At 46.8% G+C, this 21,172-nt stretch overlaps 1 protein-coding gene across 5 annotated transcripts in view; it reads left to right on the top strand.

Moving 5' to 3' along the window:
- Positions 1-664: 664 nt before the first annotated feature.
- Positions 665-21,172, top strand: part of UBE2G2 (ubiquitin conjugating enzyme E2 G2) — a 38,912-nt gene continuing 18,404 nt past the window's right edge. The window contains exons 1-3 of one of the 5 annotated variants that reach the window (XM_055279921.2): positions 665-813; positions 20,391-20,426; positions 20,521-20,566. In XM_055279921.2, coding sequence (XP_055135896.1) covers positions 771-813; positions 20,391-20,426; positions 20,521-20,566 — 125 coding nt within the window. In that variant the 5' untranslated portion in view covers positions 665-770. Of the gene's footprint in view, positions 814-931; positions 1,067-3,002; positions 3,136-20,390; positions 20,427-20,520; positions 20,567-21,172 lie in introns of those variants that run through there. The other 4 variants (XM_055279923.2, XM_055279922.2, XM_063640503.1 and 1 more) reach the window with 4 other exon arrangements.

The raw sequence follows: 21,172 nt of genomic DNA on the forward strand, positions 1-21,172 counted from the left end.
AGGCGCTGGGGAGTCTCTCAGCACCCCAGGGGCTCGGGCAGGGACCTGAGCCGCGCCCTCCCTCCCGGGGGTGCTCTGGGGTCGAGGCTGCTCGGCAGAGCCGGCGGTCAGTTCGAGCCGCGGGCCCGAACGGGGCTCTCCCCGCGGCTTTCTCCCTCGGAGTAGAAGGTGCTGGACCCGAACTCGAGCGGAGCCGCACAACACGTGGAGGAAATGCGCCAGGACAGCTAACCTTCCCACCTTTTCAAACCTGAAACCCGGCCGGCCGGGGACGGTCGGAACGTTCAGTGCGTCCCCGCGCCTCAGGCCCCTTGTCCCCAGCCCCGGACCGCCCCGCGACCATCCTCCCCACCCCCCGACCTCCTATCTCGTCCCCGCTCTCTCTCCCCAACCACCATCCTCCCCTCCACAACCCCTGTCCTCCCGCCCTTCGGCCGCGCGCGGCTGGCACAGAACAGGCGCCACCGTTCAGGAAGTCTCTACAAGACCAGGACCCTGAGGCCTCTGGAAGTGCCGGGATCGAACCAACCCCGCAGAGCGACTAAGGCTGGGGCAGGAGCCAAGAGAACCGTACCCCCGGCCGCCGGTTGACCTCCCACCGCCCCGACAGCGCGCCTCGGCGATCGCGCACGCGCGCTACACGCGCTACGCGCCACGCCCCGGAAGAATTCCTGGGCCCGCGACGGTGGCCCGGAAGCAGTCCCCGGTGTCGGGGCAGGAGGGACGCGAGCTGCTGAGGCGAGGTCGCTCAGCGCAGCTGTTGCGGGGCCATGGCGGGGACGGCGCTCAAGAGGCTGATGGCCGAGTACAAACGTGAGTTCGGGGACCCGGGCCGTTAGCACCGTCCCGCGTTCCTGCTCCCGGGCCCGCGTCGTCTGGCGGGGCTGGGGCAGGGAGCCTGGCGGGGGAGCCGGGCCCGGGGCCTCCACCGCGAGCCCCGCTGTGGGTCCCGCGGAGTGCCGCGCTCTGCGCCCGCTGCCCGGTCTCACGCGTGGAGTCGTGAAGAGAAGCCTTCCCAGCATCAGTAAAGGCAGCGCCGGCGCCGTGTTAGTTGGGAGCACACACAGTTGAGTCTTTGCGGGCTTTTTTTTTTCTCTTCTATTTTTTCTTGGCAGCCTTGAGAACGTGCAGTGAGAGCTTGAGGAAGAAGGCCTGACTTGCTGCTGCGGAATTAGGAGGGAAAAGTGTATGCGTTAAAAGGGGAAAGGCTCGTTGGTGGAGCCTTAGGTGAAAGGTCAGATTTTGGCTTTCCCTCTAATGAAGGAAAAGGGTTTTTGAACAGTGCCACCTGTCACTCCTCTTAGGTAGTGTTGAGAAAACCTCTTGAGTGCTTTCGTACCCGGTAAATTAGATATTTCTAATGTCTGAGGAGAGCGAAGGGAGAAATGAGAACCTAGGAACACTTGGCATTCCATCGTTTTCCACCGAATGCCCGCTTGGAAGAACTGCTGCGAGAAGTCTTGGAATGCCATTGTGTGGAAAGCGCCAGGAGCCTGACTCGCTGGTGGGGACAAGACAGTAGCCGGCTAAGAGCAGGGCCTGAGTTCAGACCCGGCCTCTCTGCTTGTTAGCTCTTTGACCTTGTTCCTCTCTCTGTCTCTGCAGTTTCCCTATCTGAAAGGGTTAAACTTGATACTGCAGGTGAAGTGCTTAGCAAAATACCTGATGTGTAACTCTTAATAAAGTTAGCCGCTGCTTTTGTAATTAGATTGAGGGTGGTTTTGGAAGAAAGTTAAAAAATAAGCTAAAAGAATGAATGTGATAAAAAAAAGAGTGGTGACTATACATGTAGCTTGATTTCGTAAAACTGTTGGTGACACTGCACAGTGAGAGTTGATGTTTGGCTTAAGCAGACCCAAACATTGCAAATACAGGCCCACTCACTTATGGTCGTTCTTCCCTTGGTATCTGGAGGGGATTGTTACCAGGCCCCCCTGCAGATACCAGAATCCTCGGATGCTCAAGTCCCTACTATAAAGTGGCGTGGTATTTGCATTTAATGTATGCATAGCCTGTCATAACTTTTAAATTATCTCAAGCTTACTTATAGTACCTAATGCAATATAAATGCTGTGCAAATAGTTATACTGATTTTTTTACTTGTATTTTTAAATCGTCATTTTTTATTGTTTTTTTTTTTTTTTTTCAAATTTTGTATTCCTGGTTGGTCGGATCCGTGGATATGCAGCCGCAGATACACAGGGCCTCCTGTAAACGTTCAAATAACGCTCGCCACCTAGTGTCTGCTAAAGCAGAACATAGAGGCGCACCTCACTTTCCCGCGCGCTTTGCTTTATTGAGCTTCACTTCGCAGATCTTGCGTTTTTTACAAGTTTACAAGTTTTTTACAAGCAACCTTGCATGGGAGCAAGTCTGTTGGCACCATTTTTGCTCGCTTCGTGTCTCTCTGTCACATTTTAATCTATTACGGTGATCTATGATCAGTAATCTTTGATGTTACTATTGTAATTATTTTGGGGCATCACGAACTATGTCCATGAAAGATGGTAGTCCTAATAAATGTTGTGTGTGCTTCACTGACTGGCTGTTTCCCCATCTCTTTCCCGGCCTCTCTCTTCCCTGAGACAACACAACATTGAAATTAGGCCAGTAGTAACTGTACAAGTGGGCTCAAGTGTTCAAGTGAAGAGTTGCACTCCACCCACTTCAAATCAAAATCTAGAAATGATTAAGTTTAGTGAGGAAGGAATGTTGAAAATCAGGATAGGCTGAAAGCTGGGTCTCTTGTTAGCCAAGTTGTGAATGCAAAGGAAAGTTCTTGAAGGAAATTGAAAGTGCTGCTCTGTTGAACACAATGAATGATAAGGTGAAAAAGCCTTACTGCTGATACGGAGAAAGTTTTAGTGGTTTGGATAGAAGATCAAACCAGCCATAACATTCCCTTAAGCCAAAGCCTAAACCAGAGCAAGGTCCTAACTCTTCAGTTTTATGAAGGCTGAGAGCAGTGAGGAAGCTGCAGAAGAAAAATTGGGAGCTAACAGAGGTTGGTTCATGAGATTGAAGTAAATAACCTGTCTCCATAACAAAAGCACAAGGTGAAGCAGCAAGTTTTCCAGAAGATCTAGCTAAGATCAAGATGAAAGTGGCTCCTAAATTAAGCAGTAGATTTACAAGGTACGTAAAATAGCCTTATACAGTACTGAGAGGAGATGCCATATACAACGTAAACAGCTAGAGAGAAGTCAATGACTGGCTTCAAAGGACAGGGCGACTCTCTTGTTAGGGGCTAATGTCGGTCACTACGTTGACTTTGAGTTGAAGCCAGTGCTCATTTATCATTCAGAAAATCTTAGGGCCCTTAAAAATTATGCTAAATCTACTCTGAGCTCTAGAGATGGAAAAACAGCCTGGATGACAGCACATCTCTGTACAGCATGGTTTACTGAATATAAGCCCACTGTTGAGACCTACTGCTCAGAAAAAAAGATTATTTTCAAAATATTATTCCTGACAGTGCACCTGGTCACTCAAGAGCTCTGAGGGAGATGTATAAGGAGATAAATGTTTTTATGCCTGCTAACACAACACCCATTCTGCAGCCCATGGATCCAGGAGCAATTTTGACTTTTATTTAAGAAATACATTTCATAAGGCCATAGCTGCTATGAAAAGTGATTTCTTTGATGGATCTGGGCAAAGAAAATCAAAAGTCTTCTGGAAAGGATTTATCATTCTAGATGGCATTAAGAACATCTGTGATTCATGGGCGGTCACCATATCAACAACAGGTGTTTGAAAAAGTTGATTTCAACGCTCATGGATGACTTTAAGGGGAAGAAGCAACTGCAGGTGTGGTAGGAATAGCAAGGGGACTGGAATTAGAGGTGGAGCCTGAAGATGTCACTCAGTTGCTACAATCTCATGATCAAACTTGAACAGATGGGGAGTTGAGTCTTATAGATGAGCAAAGAAGTGATTCTTTAGATGGAATCTACTCCTGGTGCAAATGCTGTGAACATTGTTGAAATGACAAAAGATTGAGACTGTTCCATAAACTTAGTTGATAAAGCAGTGGCAGGGTTTGAGGATATTGACTCCAGTTTTGACGGAAGTTCCACTATGGGTAAAATGCTGTCAAACAACATCACAGACTACAGAGCAATCTTTTGTGAAAGTAACAGTCGGTCCCTGTGGCAAACTTAATTGTTGTCTTATTTTCAGAAACTACCACAGCCACTCCTGCCTTCAGCAACTACCACCCTGATCAGTCAGCAGTCATCAATATCCGGGCAAGACTGCACCGGCAAAAAGATTATGACCTGCTGAAGGCTCATATGATTGTTAGCATTTTTTAGCAATAAAAATTAAGCGTATTTTGGCAAATAATAATAATTATTATTTTTATTTATTATTTTTTTTTTGAGACAGGTTCTTGCTCTGTCACCCAGGCTGGAGTGCAGTGGCACAACCACAGCTCATTGCAAGCCTTGACCTGGGCTCAAGCTATCCTCTCAATCCTCCTGAGTAGCTGAGACTACAGGCACGTGCCACTACACCTGGCTGATTTTTCTGTCTTCATCTTGACCTCCCTCCATGTTGTCAGGATTTGGCGAAAGTGACTCCATTTTGATTCTGACAACGTTCATACTCGAACAGAGGGTTGGATGTGGAGGACTGTTACTTCTGTGTCCTCATGGGAAACCTGGCTGGTGGGTCAGATGTGTGAACACCTACCATTTCTTGGTATCCTGGTTTGTGTTTGTGTCTCTGTTTTAGTTTTATTTTAGCCCTATTTCTAGGGTTAGGCTAGACTGTGAGCAGGTATTTTCTCATTTTTATTGAGAAGAAAATCATTAAACCCCTGCATAGGAAATTAAGTTCAGGCTGCTGCTTCAGGCTAGTCTTTGCATTGTTGAACTTGCATTTTCTAAGGGTATTTGCATTAGCAAAGGTATGTTCTCCTTTTTACTGTCCTGACAGAAGCTTCATCTGTTATTTCAATTATATTGTCAATTAGTTTGCAGTAATAAGACCTAAATAATGGTTGATTTCCGAAGGTTTGTCACAGAAGTGTGTTGTGTTGTTTTTACATGTTAACATGAAATTTTGGACTATGTGTGGAAGGTATAACTCTAAACATATCTCCCTAAGATTCCCATGCCCTAGTTATTCAAGCACTTTCTAGTACTGCGGTGGAGGGACTTTGGAGATGTAAGTCAGGTTACTAATCAGCAGACCTAAAGAGAGGGAGATTATTCTGGATTACCTTGGAGGATCCAATGATCACATAAGGCTCAAAAGCACGCAGTGAAGGCAGGATGGGGGCAGTCAGAGAGATTCAACATATGACAAGATCTCTACCTTCTGTGGCTGGCTGTGAAGATGGAAGAAGGAGCCATGACCTAAGGAAGGGGGCAGCCTCAAGAAGCTGAGAATGACCCCAGACCAACAGCCCCATGGAAATGAATTCTGTCAGCAACCTCAGTGAACTTGTAGTGGCAGGCCTGGTGAGACTCTGAGCAGAGAACTAGCTGGCCCATGCTGTGTTCAGACCTCTGACACTTGGAAACTCTGAGATCATCAATGAGTATTGTTTTAAATCACTAAATTTGTGGTAATTTGTTACAGCAGTGACAGAAGATGAATACGGCGTGTTATTGAGGGGACTTCGTTATTGAGGGGACTGTGTCTTAATAATGTGATAAAATTTAGTGTTTTTTTTTGTGTATCATTTAGTGGTTTTTTTTGTGTATCTTAACATCTAGTAGTTTGTCCTCATAACGTATTTTAAGGTAGCACATTCCAGTGTAAAGGTGGACTTGACAGAATCAATCTCTACATAGAAGGGGTTTAGATAGATTTGGATAGATGTTCAGGCACACTTTATTGTATTTGGGAGTACTCGTAGAACTGCAGAAATTCAGAGGCGGTGGGACCTTGGCTATGATTCTGTTCAGGCCCCCTAATTTTACAGATTTTACGGAATTGAGGAACAGACAAGATGATTTTGCCTAGGTTCATTAACAGGAAAAAAGGAGAGCCAGGAAAGAACTCAGTTGTTGTAAACTGCTGTCTTATCTTGATGTTCTGTCTTCATTCATTATCCAGCCTTTCCTAGGAGTGTCAGAGATAGACCCAGGTAGAAGTGGGCTGCCCATGGGGGGCTTAGCACAACAGAAATTCATTCTTTTACAGGTTTGGAGACCAGACATCTTAAAATAAAGGTGTTGATGGGGTCATTCTTCCTCTTGAGGGCTGGAGGGGAGAACCCTTACTTGCCTCTTCCAGCTAATGGTGATTGTTGGTCATCCTTGGCATTTATTGTCGTTCTCTTGCTTGAGGTAGTGTAATTCCAATCTCTGCCTCCATCTTCACCTGGCCATCTTCCCCCTGTGTGCATTGGTGCCCATATTCTCTCTTAAAAGAACACCAGTAATTGGGTTTAGGGCCCACCTAATTGATGTGACCTCATTTTAACTCAATTACATCTGCAAAGACCCAATCTGGTCTAAATAAGGTCACAGTCACAGAGCCTGGGTGTACTTGAATTTTCAGGGGACGCTAACCCAGTACAGTATCTAATAGGAACCCAAAACTTACATGTATGAAACTGAGCTCTAAAACTGAGCTGCGTTTTCCGCTGTCATTGTTGACACAACCTTCCCCCTCTGCACTGACAGCAGCCTTGTTCTTCCAGTTGTTGGGCTAAAATCCTTAGAATGTCCTTAATACCTCTCTTTTATAGCCACGTGTAATCTGGTGTCCTTCCTTTAGACTTCATCCCAGCCTTAACTTACTGCTCCCTGCTGGTCCAAGCACCTCTCACCTCTGGCCTAGATTCTAGCGTAGAATCCAGCTGGGTCCTCTACTGCCTGCTCTTGACACATTTTCCTCTGCCCTCAGCGTGGCAGAGAGTGATCATGCCGCCCTGCTCAGGACCCTTGTCGCAGCAGAACCAGAGTTCTCATGGTGCCCTGTGTGGCTCTGCATGCTCTCCCCTGGCTCCCTCTCCTCCAGCCCTCCTGGCCTCATTGCCGTCCACTAACTCTCCAGGCTTGATATGCTCCTCTCCTGGGCTCCTGGGTGCAGTGACCGTTTCCTTCCCTGGCTGGTTTCATCACTTGTGCCCTCCCCACTACAAGGAGGAGCCCTCCCTGAACCACCAGACTCAATCTGTCCTTCCTATTACTGTCATGTTTCCCCATGATTGCCCCTTTTTAGTTTTTAAAAACTTTATTTTTGTACAGACAGGGTCTTGCCCAGTTTTAAAACTTTTTGTTGTGAAGAATATTGTATACGTAGAAGTATAGAAAAGGTGTATGTTCAGATTAAATGGTAAAATGAATATCTGTGTCCATGGCACCAGTTTCAATGGAACAGTGGCAGCAACTTGGAAGTCTTTGTGCTCCATCCTACCACCACCAAAACTTAACTGCCCTTCTGAATTTTGTATAAATCTTTCTTTTCTTTATATATACCACTTAACATAGTGTTTACTTTTACCTGTTTTTGAACTTAGTAGAAATGGAATTATACAATATGTGTTCTGTGAATCAAATCTTTTGCTCAGCCTTGTTTCTGAAATTCATGTATGTTGAAGCATTTATAGTCATGTCACTTAATGCCAGGGTAGTGAGAAACGTGTTGTTAGATGATTTCGTCATTGTATAGACATCCTAGAGTGTACTTACACAAACCCAAATGGTAGTGCCTACTACACACCTAGGCTATATGGTGGAGCCTGTTGCTCCTAGGCTACAAACCTGTGCAGCATGTGACTGTACTGAATACTGCAGGCAAAATGTAACACACATCATTAGTGATTGGAATCTCTCAGCTCCATTATAATCTTAGGGGACCCTCTTCGTATATGCAGCCTATCCTCTACTGAAATGGCATTATGTCGTGCATAACTGTAGCCTTAGTTTATGTTCACTGTTGAGTAGTATTTCATTTTGTGAATAAGCCAGAATTCATCCATTTAATCTTTAGACATTTGAGTTATTTCCAATTTTTTATTTTTACAAATAATGCTGCTGTGAATGTTTTTGAATATGTATCTTGGTGAACACATTTGGGTCGTAACACAGGGTCACAGAACACTCATAATCAGCTTTACTAGGTAATGCCGAACTGTTTTTCAGTGTGGTTGTCCAGTATGTATTGCTGTCAGCAGCAGCTGAACATTCCCAGTGCTGATCATGGTTGCTAACACCTTGGTGGTGTGCTGTGTTTCATTTTTAGTGATCCAATGAGTATGATGTGGTATCTTGAGGTTTTAATTTGTACATCTGTGACTCTGAATGAAGTTGAGCATCCTTCCATGTAGATAGGCCATTCATATTTTTTCCTTTGTGAAATTTCTGTTCATGTTTTTTTTTTAATCAATTTTACGTGAATTGTCTTTTTCTTATTGACTTGTAGGAGTTCTTTCTATATTCCCATCCCTTTATGTACCCCTAATCTTGTGTTGGTTATACATGCTATAATTATTTTGTCCCTGTTTGTGCTTCATCTTTTTAGCCTTTATGCTGTCTTTTTTTCCCCAGCCACCTTAAAAAAAAGGCTTTGAAGTACTATTGATGTATAGTAAACTGATGTATTGAAGCATAGAATTTGGTGAGTTGTGATATGTGTGTATTCCCATGAAACCATCACCACAGTCAAGGTGATGAATGTGTCTATTATCCCCAAAAGTTTCCTCCTGCCCCCTTTTTAATTCATCTCTCGCTTCCTCCCTTCTTCTGCCCCAGTTCTCAGGCAGTGACCCATCTACTTTCACCTACCATGTAGGTTGTTTTGTATTTTCCTTTTGTCAGACTTATTTCATTCAGCGTTATTATATTGAGATTCATTTGTGTTGTTGTCAGTATTTTGTTCTTTTTTATTGCAGAGTAGTAGCCCATTGCATGGATAGACTACAATTTGTTTATGTATTTACTTGTTGATGGACATTTGGATTGTTTCCAGGTCTAGGCTATTAGAAATAAACCTGCTATGAACATTTGTGTACATGTCTTTCTGTGGATATATGCTTTTATTTCTCCTGTGTAAATAACCAGGGTTATAATGGGAAGTATATGTTTAATTTTTAAAGAAATGGCCAAACTGTTTTCCTCTAGTTCACATTTCCCTAGCAGTGTATTAAGCGTTCCTGTTGCCCCACCTCCTTGCTGACACTTGGCGTGGCCAGTTGTTTTTTGTTTTCTTTTCTTTTCTTTCTTTTCTTTTTTTTTTTTTTTTTTTGAGACAGGTTCTCACTCTGTCACTCAGGCTAGAGTGTAGTGGTGTAATCATGGCTCACGGCAGCCTCTGCCTCCCAGGCTCAAGCAATCCTGCCACCTCAGCCTCCCAAGAAGCTGGGATTACAGTCGCATGCCACCTCGCTTAGCTAATTTTTGTATTTTTGGTAGAGATAGGGTTTCGCCATGTTGCCCAGGCTTGTCTCAAACTCGTGGGCCCAAGCAATCTGCCCGTCTTGGCCTCCCAAAGTGTTGGAATTACAACTGTGAGCCACTGCGCCCATCCAGTTTTAAAAATTTTAGCCATTCTATTGGGTGTATAGCAGTCTTACTGAGGTTTTTTTTTTATTTTTTATTTTTTGAGGTGCTCTCACTCTGTCATCCAGGCTGGAGTGCAGTGGCATGATCTCGGCTCACTGCAACATCTGCCTCCTGGCTTCAAGTAATTCTCCTGCCTCAGCTTCCCAAGTAGCTGGGGCTACAGGCGTGTGCCACCACACCTGGCTAATTTTTGTATTTTTAGTAGAAACGGGGTTTCACTATGTTAGCTAGGCTGGTCTCTAACTCCTGACCTTAGGAGTTCTCTTCGCCTCCCAAAGTGCTGGGATTTATGGGCGTGAGCCACCGCCCCCGACCCTTACTGAGGTTTTGATTTGCATTTCCATAAGACTGTTGAGCATCAGCCGGGCGCGGTGGCTCACGCCTGTAATCCCAGCACTTTGGGAGGCCGAGACGGGCGGATCACGAGGTCAGGAGATCGAGACCATCTTGGCTAACACGGTGAAACCCCGTTTCTACTAAAAAAATACAAAAAAATTAGCCGGGCATGTTGGCGGGCGCCTGTAGTCCCAGCTACTCGGGAGGCTGAGGCAGGAGAATGGCGTGAACCCAGGAGACGGAGTTTGCAGTGAGCTGAGATCGCGCCACTGCATTCCAGCCTGGGGGACACAGCGAGACTCCGTCTCAAAAAAAAAAAAAAAAAAAAAAAAAAAAAAGACTGTTGAGCATCATTTCACGTGTTTATTTGCCATCCATATGTCTTTTTTGATGAAGTGACTTGAGTCTTTGCTTCTTTTAAAACTGTTGATTTTCTTAAGTTTTAGTTCTTTGGCTGGGCGCGATGGCTCACGCCTGTAATTCCAGCACTTTGTGGGCCGAGGCTGGCAGATCACGAGGTCAGGAGATCGAGACCATCCTGGCTAACACGGTGAAACCCCCCTCTCTACTAAAAATACAAAAAATTAGCCAGGCATGGTGGCGGACGCCTGTAGTCCCAGCTACTCAGGAGGCTGAGGCAGGAGAGTGGTGTGAACCCAGGAGGTGGAGCTTGCAGGGAGCCGAGATCGCGCCACTGCACTCCAGCCTGGGTGACAGAGCAAGACTCCGTCTCAAAAAATAAAAAAAAATAAAAAAGGAGAGTTTTTATTATTTCAATAAAATTCAATTATTGACTTTAAAAATATTTCTTGCTATTGTGTTATATTTAAGAAATAACTGCCAAACATCAGGTGGCAGTAGGATTTTCTCCTATGATTTCTGTTTTTGTTTTTTTTTTCTTTTTTTTTTTTTTTTCTTTTTTTTTTTTTTTTTTTTTTGAAACGGAGTCTTTCTCTGTCCCCCAGGCTGGAGTGCACTGGCACGATCTCGGCTCACTGCAAGCTCCACCTCTCGGGTTCACGCCATTCTCCTGCCTCAGCCTCCTGAGTAGCTGGGATTACAGGCGCCCGCCACCACGCCCAGCTAATTTTTTGTATTTTTAGTAGAGACGGGGTTTCACCGTGTTAGCCAGGATGGTCTCGATCTCCTGACCTCATGATCCGCCCGCCTCGGCCTCCCAAAGTGCTGGGATTACAGGCTTGAGCCACCGCGCCCGGCCTCTTTTTTTTTTTTAATTAATTTTTTTTGCACACAAAAACAATAAACATTTTCTAAAAATACATACAAACCAAAAGATGTGTATCAAACATATTAGGAAGGTTGCACATGGGAAGTCGGAGAATAGAAATGGGGGGTGGGAGTTAAAATAAATGAGAGAGGGACTTTATATGGATCAGTGATAATAACTCAATCCTCTATTTGACAAAGAAGAGGGAGAAGGAAGAGGAAGAAAAAGAAAGTGGGATAAAGGATCAGAAAGGGAGGAAAATAGAAAAAAATTAGAGTATGACTCCAGGGTAGACCTGTTTTGTTGTCACTGAGTTGGTTGGTTGGTTTGTCTGTTGTATTTTTCATGTTTCGCCAAGTTGGCCAGACTGGTCTCGAACTCCTAGCCCGAAGTGATCAACCCGCCTCGCCCCCCAGAGTGCCGGGACCACAGGCGTGAGCCACCACGTCCAGCCCCCACATTGCTTCTGGCCTCCGTGGTAGACCTCCCAGACAGGGCGGCCAGGCAGAGACGCTCCTCACTTCTTCCCAGACGATAGGTGGCCGGGCAGAGGCGCTCCTCACTTCCCAGATGATGGGTGGTCGGGCAGAGGTGCTCCTCACTTCCCAGACGGTGGGTGGTCTGGCAGAGGCGCTCCTCACTTCCTCCCAGACGGTGGGAGGCCGGGCAGAGGCGCTCCTCACTTCCCAGACGGGGCGGCCGGGCAGAGGCGCTCCTCACTTCCTCCCGGACGGGGCGGCCGGGCAGAGGCGCTCCTCACTTCCTCCTGGACGGGGCGGCCGGGCAGAGGCGCTCCTCACTTCCTCCCGGACGGGGCGGCCGGGCAGAGGCGCTCCTCACCTCCCGGACGATGGGTGGCCGGGCAGAGGCGCTCCTCACCTCCCGGACGATGGGTGGCCGGGCAGAGGCGCTCCTCACCTCCCGGACGATGGGTGGCCGGGCAGAGGCGCTCCTCACCTCCCGGACGATGGGTGGCCGGGCAGAGGCGCTCCTCACCTCCCGGACGATGGGTGGCCGGGCAGAGGCGCTCCTCACCTCCCAGACGGGGCGGCCGGGCAGAGGCTCTCCTCACTTCTTCCCGGAGGGGGCGGCCGGGCAGAGGCGCTCCTCACTTCTTCCCGGACGGGGCGGCCGGGCAGAGGCGCTCCTCACTTCCTCCCGGATGGGGCGGCGGGGCAGAGGCGCTCCTCACTTCCTCCCGGACGGGGCGGCCGGGCAGAGGCGCTCCTCACTTCCTCCCGGACGGGGCGGCCGGGCAGAGGCGCGCTCCTCACTTCTTCCCGGACGGGGCGGCCAGGCAGAGGTGCTCCTCACTTCTTCCCGGACGGGCCAGCCGGGCAGAGGCGCTCCTCACCTCCCAGACGATAGGTGGCCGGGCAGAGGCGCTCCTCACTTCCCAGACGATGGGTGGCCGGGCAGAGGCGCCCCTCACTTCCCAGATGATGGGTGGCCGGGCAGAGGCGCTCCTCACTTCTTCCCGGACGGGGCGGCCGGGCAGAGGCGCTCCTCACCTCCCAGACGATAGGTGGCCGGGCAGAGGCGCTCCTCACTTCCCAGACGATGGGTGGCCGGGCAGAGGTGCCCCTCACTTCCCAGACGATGGGTGGCCGGGCAGAGGCGCTCCTCACTTCCCAGACGGGGCGGCCGGGCAGAGGCGCTCCTCACTTCCCAGACGATGGGTGGCCGGGCAGAGGCGCTCCTCACTTCCCAGACGATGGGTGGCCGGGCAGAGGCGCTCCTCACTTCCCAGACGATGGGTGGCCGGGCAGAGGCGCTCCTCACTTCCCAGACGATGGGTGGCCGGGCAGAGGCGCTCCTCACTTCCCAGACGGTGGGTGGCCGGGCAGAGGCGCTCCTCACTTCCCAGACGGTGGGTGGCCGGGCAGAGGCGCTCCTCACTTCCCAGACGGTGGGTGGCCGGGCAGAGGCGCTCCTCACTTCCCAGATGGTGGGTGGCTGGGCAGAGGCGCTCCTCACTTCCGAGACGGGGCGGCCGGGCAGAGGCGCTCCTCACTTCCCAGACGGTGGGTGGCCGGGCAGAGGCGCTCCTCACTTCCCAGACGATGGGTGGCCGGGCAGAGGCGCTCCTCACTTCCCAGACGGTGGGTGTCCGGGCAGAGGCGCTCCTCACTTCCCAGACGATGGGTGGCCGGGCAGAGACGCTCCCCACCTCCCAGACGGGGCGGCGGCCGGGCAGGGGCTGCAATCCCAGCACCCTGGTAGGCCAAGGCAGGCGGCTGGGAGGCGGAGGCTGCCGCGAGGCCAGCCCGGGTAACACCGAGCACCGGGTGAGTGAGACTCCGTCTGTAGTCCCAGTACCTCGGGAGGCTGAGGCGGGCAGAGCACTCGGCGTCAGGAGCTGGCGACCAGCATGGCCAAGATGGCGAATGCGTGCCTGCAGCCAAAGGAGAAAAAGCAGGCAGCGGTGGCGCGCGCTGGCAGTCCCAGGCAGTCCGTGGCGCGGGCAGCAGGGAGCCGAGTAGATTGCAGCCTGGGCCACAGAGGCAAAGAAAGAAAGAAAGACAGAGAGAGAGAGAGAGAAAAAGAAGGAAAGAAGGAAAGGGAAGGAAGGAAGGAAAGGAAGGAAGGAAGGAAGGGAAAAGAAAGAAGGAAGGAAAGAAGGAAGGAAGGAAAGAAGGAAGGAAGGAAGGAAAGAAGGAAGGAAAGAAGGAAGGAAAGAAGGAAGGAAAGAAGGAAGGAAGGAAAAGGAAGGAAGGAAGGAAGGACTCCTATGATTTCTGAAAGATGTTTTATAGTTTCAGCTCTTATATTTAGGTTTAGGATCCATATCAAAGTTTTCCATATGGTGTGACATAAAGGCCAAGGTTTATTTGTAAATTATTTGTGAATGTCAGTGCAGTTGTTTCAGCACTGTGTTTGCTAGGGCTGCTCTACCACACAGGCTGGGCGCGGCTTTAACAACAGAAATGTATTTCCTCATAGTCCTGGAGGCTGGAAGTCCAAGATCAATGATAGGGCAGGGCTGGTTTCTTCTGAGGCCCTGTCCTCTATGCCTGTGTCCTCATCTCTTCTTAAAAGGACATTAGTCAGATTGGATTAAGGTCCACCCTAATGACCACATTAATTTTAATTACCTCATTAAAGGCCCTAGTTACACACTTTTCTCCACCTTGTTTTTTTTCATGTAATATGTCCTGAAGTTTGTTCTGTACTAGCAGGTAGAGGTATTTATAGCTGCAAAGTACCCCACTGGTATATGTATCATAATTTGACTAGTCCTCTGTTGATAGACACTCGAGTCCTTTTTAATTTCTTTTTATTTTTACAAATAGTCCTGAAATGAATAGCCTGTGTATACATCTTTTATCTTCACCAATGTTATCTGTGGGATGGATTCCTAGAAATGGAATTGCTGGGTCAAAGGTTAAATTTATATTTCACTTTGTGTGGTAGCTATTTGTTAAGCCATTTTAAGTGGCAAGGAATGGCCTCTGAAAATTTCCCTGATACTAAGATTCGTCTCTTTTTTTGAACTTGTTTCTTATCAGTAAACGTGAAACTGTATATTATTTTGTGTACGCACGTATATGCTTTGGAAGCAAAAAACAAAATGGAAAAAATCAAGTGTCCAGAACCATTCCCTCCAGCCTCTGAACTCATTTGCTGTAATTCTTTATTGACCAGTAGAGGTCACTGTTGAATAACAAAGCTGGCGGGAAGGCAAGCACACACCCGGGCAGGTCTGTGTGCAGAGCCTGCATTGCCAGGAGCAGGTCTGGAGCTGCAGTTTTTAGACCACCCTTTCCCCTCCCTAAGGGAGGGTGTCACACAGGGGAGTGCCAAAGGGGAACTCCAGATGAAGAATAAAGCCAGCTCTCTTTGGTACGAGCTCTTCTTCATGGTCCCACGAAAGTGATTTGTAAAACTTGTGTGTTCTGCTGCCAGGCCTCTACTTAGTTGCCCACTGACATTGTGTTTCTCCCGCACCCCACCTGCTTAGCAGTTTACAGTCTGTCTGCCTTAATCTGTTATTTTTTTCTTATAATTAGGCGGTTTGGCTCGAGACACAAGAATGGGACTAGATTTTAGATGACTGGGTGTAGGAAGCCTGGCAAATTAGGTTCTGTGGTTATTTCTCCTGATCTGCTCCACATGAAGAGACACAGAGGGAGACCATCAGGGTGTGTCTTGTGAAATCCAAGGTCTTAGTCGGCTTGGTACTTGACCTCATTCACATTCAGTTCCCATCCGCCCCTGAAATGTTTAATGCACTTGGCCCTTGGGGCCAGCACTTGCCTTTGGCTTGCCTTGCTGGCCCCTCCTTGCCACTCTGCCTCCTCTCACTTCTGGGTGTCAGCACACCCTTGTGACAGCACTTAGGTCTCTTCAGGACCTCTGTTCCCTGGATCAGGGCTTCTCAGCAGGTTTTAGTGGCATTTTGAGTGAAATAACTTTTCCTTGGGTAGGCCTTGTTCTACACAAGGTTGTGGGTTCATTAAATGGTTAATCGATATATTAGCCCGTTCTTATACTGCTACAAAGATACTACCTGAGACTGGGTAATTTTAAAGGAAAGAGGTTTAGTTGACTCACAGTTCTGCATAAATGGCAAGGCCTCAGGAAATTTATAATCATGGAAGAAGGGGAAACAGACCCCTTCTCAAGGCGGTAGGAGAGAGAAGAGCAGGAGAGAGAAGAGCAAGCCAAGAAAGAACTTGCCACACACTTATAGAACCATCAGATCTCTTGAGAACTCGCTATCAGGAGAACAGCATGAGGGAAACTGCCCCCATGATCCAGTCACCTCCTACCAGGTTCCTTGCTCAACACTTTGGGGATTACAAGTCAAGGTGAGATTTGGGTAGGGACACAAAGCCAAACCATATCATTTCTCCCCCGACCCCTCCCAAATCTCATGTTCCTTTCAAAACCATTCCATTTCAAAACAAATCATGCCTTCCCAGCAAGGCCCCCAAAGTCTTAATTCATTTCGTCATTAACTCAAAAGTCCAAGTCCAAAGTCTCATCTGTGACAAGGTAAGTCCCTTCTGCCTAGCAGCCTGTAAAATCAAAAGCAAGTTAGTTACTTTCAAGATACAATGGAAATACAGGCATTGGATAAATACTCCCATTTCCAGTGGAAGAAATTGGCCAGAACAAAGGGCTACAGGCTCCCATGCAAGTCTGAAATCCGGCTGGGCAGTCATTGAATCTTAAAGCTCAAAATGGTCTCCTTTGTGACCCCGTGTCTCACATCCAGGGCACACTGATACAGGGAGTGGCTTTCATGGTCTTGGGCAGCTCCACCCCTGTGGCTTTGTAGGGTACAGCCCTCCTGCACCCACCCCCTTCAGCTACTTTCATGGTGGGCATTGAGTGTCTTCGGCTTTTCTAGGTGCACAGTGCAAAGCTCTTGGTGGATCTACTGTTCTGGGGTCTGGAGGATGGTTGTCCTCTTCTCACAGCACCACTAGGCAGTGCCCCAGTGGAGACTCTGGGAGCTCCAACCCCACATTTCCCTTCTGCAGTGCCCTAGCAGAGGTTCTCCATGAGGGCCCTGCCCCTGCAGCAGATTTCTGTCTGGACATCCGGGCATTTCCATACATCCTCTGAAATGTAGGTGAAGGTTCCCAAACATCAGTTACTGAATTCTTTGCACCCACAGGCCCAAAACCATGTGGAAGCTGCCAAGGCTTGGGGTTTGCACCCTCTGAAGCAACAGCCTGAGCTGTACCTTGGCCCCTTTTAGCCATGACTGGAGCTGGAACAGCTGGGACACAGGGCATCAAGTACCAAGGCTGCACAGAGTAGCGGCGGGGCTGAGCCTGGCCCACAAAACCATTTTTCCCTCCTAGGCCTCCCTGCTTGTGATGGAAGGGGCTGCTGCTCTGGAGACATTTACCCCATTGTCTTGGCGATTAATATTTGGCTTCTTGTTACTTATGTGAATTTCTGCAGCTGCCTTGAATTTCTCTCCAGAAAATGGGTTTTTCTTTTTTATTGCACCGTCATGCTGCAAAGTTTTCAAACTTTTATTCCCTGCTTTCCTTTTAAACACAAGGTCCAATTTCAGATCATCTCTCTCAAGTTCAAAGTTCCACAGATCTCTAGGGCAGGGGCAAAATCTCAGCATTCTCTTTGTTGAAACATAGCAAGAGTGACCTTTGCTTCAGTTCCCAAGAAGTTCCTCATGTCTTTTTTCAGACCACCTCAGCCTGGGCTTCATTGTCCATGTCACTATCAGCATTTTGGTCAAAAGCATTCAGCAAGTCTCTAGGAAGTTCCAGACTTTCCCACATCTTCCTTCTTCTAAGCCCTCCAAACTGTTCCAACCTCTGTCTGCTACCCAGCTCCGAAGTTGCGTCCACATTTTCAGGTTATCTTCATAGCAGTACCCCTGATACCAATTTACTGTATTCGTCTGTTTTCACACTCCTATAAGAACTTCCCTGAGACTGGGTAATTTATAAAGGAAAGAGGTTTAATTGACTCACAGTTCCACATGGCTAGGGAGGCCTCAGGAAACTTATCATGACAGAAGCCGAAGGCAAAGCAAGCACCTTCTTCACAAGGTGGCAAGAAAGAGAGAAGAGTGAGGGAGGAACTTTCGAACACTTATAAAACCACCAGATCTCATGAGAACTCACTGTCATGAGAACAGCATGGAGGAAATTGCCCCCATGATCCAGTCACCTCCCACTAGGTTCCTCCCTCAACACCTGGAGATTACAATTCAAGATGACATTTGGGTGGGGACACAAAGCCAAACCATATCAATGGACATTTGGGTTGTTTCCAGTTTGGGGCTATTACAAATTTAGCTACTATGAACATTCACACAAAAGTCTATGGCAACATAAGACCCAGTACAATTGCTGGGTCTTAGGGTCAGTATATATTTAATTTTAGTAGAAATGGTCAAACTTCTTTCCCAAAGGGTAACCAAACCATTTTGCATTCCCATTAGTGGTGCATGAGAGATCTACTTGCTAAGCCTGCCGGCAGTTTAAGTCTTTGCTTTTGGCCATTCTTTTGTGACTAAAGATATTGATAATGCTGAAGCTATTGAGGTGTATCTTATTGTGGTTTTAATTTGCATTACCTTATGATTCACACTGTTGAGCATTTTCTCATGTGCTTATTTGCCGTCTGTTTTAGTCAGTTCAGGCTGCTGTAAAAAAATACCAAAGACCAGGGAGCTTAAACAACAAACATTTATTGCTCCCAATCCTGGAGGCTGGGAAGTCCAGTGAGGGCTGTCTTCGTGGTTTGCAGATGACTGTCTTCTCCTTGTGCCCTTACATGGCCAAGAGGCAAACCTCTCGTTTCTTCTTACAAAGGCACTAACTCCATTCGTGAGAGTTCTGCCCTCCTGACCTAATCTCCTCCCAAAGGCCCCACCTCCCAATACCACATACATTAGGATTCAACATAGGAATTTTTGGGGGACACAGGCGTTTGGACCACAGAGTGTTGACTCTGGCAGTGGCTCTGTTCAACTCTGCCTCCATTTTTCTTCTTACCTATTTTGATTTTTATATGTGGTGTGAGATGGGGAAAGTTTGATTTTTTTTTTGTCTTAGAGATGAGCGTCATTCATGGAAAAGACTGCCCTTTGCCTCTGGGCCATAGCTCTGTGTTCCCTCGAGTCAGGGTCTATGTTGGCACAGGTATGCTTCTGGGTTCTCTCTTCTGCCCCGTTGTTCAATTTAACTTTGAGCCAGTGCTCCGTTGCCTTAATTTCCATAGCTCTGTAAGGAAGGCTTGGTAACTCATAGATGAAGCTTTCTGTTTTTTTTTTTTTTTTTGAGATGGAGTCTTGCTCTGTCGCCCAGGCTGGAGTGCAGTGGCATGATCTCCGCTCACTGCAACCTCCACCTCCCGGGTTCAAGTGATTCTCCTGCCTCAGCCTCCCAAGTAGCTGGGACTACAGGTGCATGCCACCACGCCCGGCTAATTTTTCTATTTTTAGTAGAGACGGGGTTTTGCCCTGTTGGCCAGGCTGGTCTCGAACTCCTGACCTCAGGTGATCCACCCGCCTCGGCCTTCCAAAATGCTGGGATTACAGGTGTGAGCCACCGCGCCCGGCCCTCTGTTTATTCTTTTTAAAGATAGTGTCTTGGCTATTCTTGATTGTTTGCATTTTTATATATCTTTATATATATATCTTTATATATATATCTCTTTATATATATCTTTATATATATATATCTTTATATATATATCTCTTTATATATATCTTTATATATATCTCTTTATATATCTTTATATATATCTCTTTATATATATCTTTATATATATGTCTCTTTATATATATATCTTTATATATATGTCTCTCTATGTATCTTTATATATATATCTCTTTATATATCTTTGTATATATATCTCTTTATATCTCTCTCTCTCTCTCTATATATATATATATATATACACACACACCTCATATTCAGCAACTGTGCCAAACTCACTTTTACTAATTATCTTTAGATTCTTTTGGGCTTTCCTGTGTATATGGATATAGCATCTGTGAATAATGAGTTTTATTTCTTTTTCAGTCCTTATACCTTATATTTATTTGGCAAGGATTTATTAATTTTCTGTCTCTTCAAAGAACCACCTTTTGGTTTCATTGATTTTTTTTTTTTTCTGTATGTTTGCTTACTGTTTTATTAATTTCCCCAGTACTCTGCCCACTGCACTCCAGCCTGGGCAACCAGAGTGAGACCCTGTCTCAAAACTAAACAACAAAGTAACCAGCAGGAACAGTTTGGAAAGACAGTTTACCCCTTATGTTTGCTTTTGCATTTGTAAAAACAAAAATGAAAAGTCTATGTTTTGTTGGTATAAAGAACTATTTGGGCCGGCGCGGTGGCTCATGCCTGTAATCCCAGCACTTTGGGAGGCCGAGGCTGGTGGATCACGAGGTCAGGAGATCTAGACCATGCTGGCTAACACGGTGAAACCCTGTCTCTACTAAAAATACAAAAAATTAGCTGGGCGTGGTGGTGGGTGCCTGTAGTCCCAGCTACTTGGGAGGCTGAGGCAGGAGAATGGCATGAACCCGGGAGGCAGAGCTTGCAGTGAGCTGAGATCGCACCACTGCACTTCAGCCTGGGCGACAGAGTGAGACTCTGTCTCAAAAAAAAAACAAAAAACTGTTTGTGTAGTCTTTATCAGAACCGTTATTGTACTAGGTATTCACTTTGGGCAAACAGAATTTTCACTTGTTAATATGCATATTCTATGGTTTATAGGCTTATATATTTTGTAAAGGTGTTTTGTTAAAATGACAATGTAACATTTATTCTGTTTGGTAATGGTTTTACTTATTAATTTTATAGAATTAACACTGAATCCTCCGGAAGGAATTGTAGCAGGTAAGGTACCAAAGTTAACTTCCTTATAATTTACTTTTAATTGCCAAAGTTCCTTCAAAGTTAAAATGTTGTGAAATTTTTTCTCACCCTACAGGCCCCATGAATGAAGAGAATTTTTTTGAATGGGAGGCATTGATCATGTAAGTTAATCTTAGGTGTACTAGTTTTTAGGGCTTTGCTGGGAGTCAGATGTAAGAATCACATCAGCCAGTGTGACTATGCCCAAAAGCATCAGCTGGAAAAAAGACTAAGTTCTCCAGTAATGCCCAGCTCTCGTCTAGGCTGCTGGTCTGAAAGCAGAGAACCTGAGTGTTGATCCAAAAGAACCGAGTGTTTCCTTAGAGCCAATCAAAGGTTTAGTTATAATTATGTAATATATGTATTATATATTTGAGAGTTTTAAGGTGGTAATTTTGGAATGTTGTATGATCGTGGTTAAAATAACCTCAAATGGTGTAGGTGGCTTTGGCTTCCAAAAGTAGTCCCTACAGGTCTGAAATTTTAATGAGAAAAAGGTCCTCAAAGATGTGTCTGAAATTTTAATGAGAAAAGGGTCCTCAAAGATGTGTCTGACCATGCCAGGCATGTTAGCGCAGCCTCGCCTGCCCTGCTTTGGGCCAGGACTTCTTTTTCTTCTCCTTTCCTCCCACTTCGTATCTTCCTGTGCTGCTTCTCCTTTTTCTGTTGCCTTGTCTGGGCTTGTTGGCCTTGCATTCTTTCTGACCCAAGACATGGCTTAGTAAGTG

The sequence above is a fragment of the Symphalangus syndactylus genome, chromosome 5, assembly GCF_028878055.3.
Source record: "Symphalangus syndactylus isolate Jambi chromosome 5, NHGRI_mSymSyn1-v2.1_pri, whole genome shotgun sequence".
Taxonomy (NCBI): Eukaryota; Metazoa; Chordata; class Mammalia; order Primates; family Hylobatidae; genus Symphalangus; species Symphalangus syndactylus.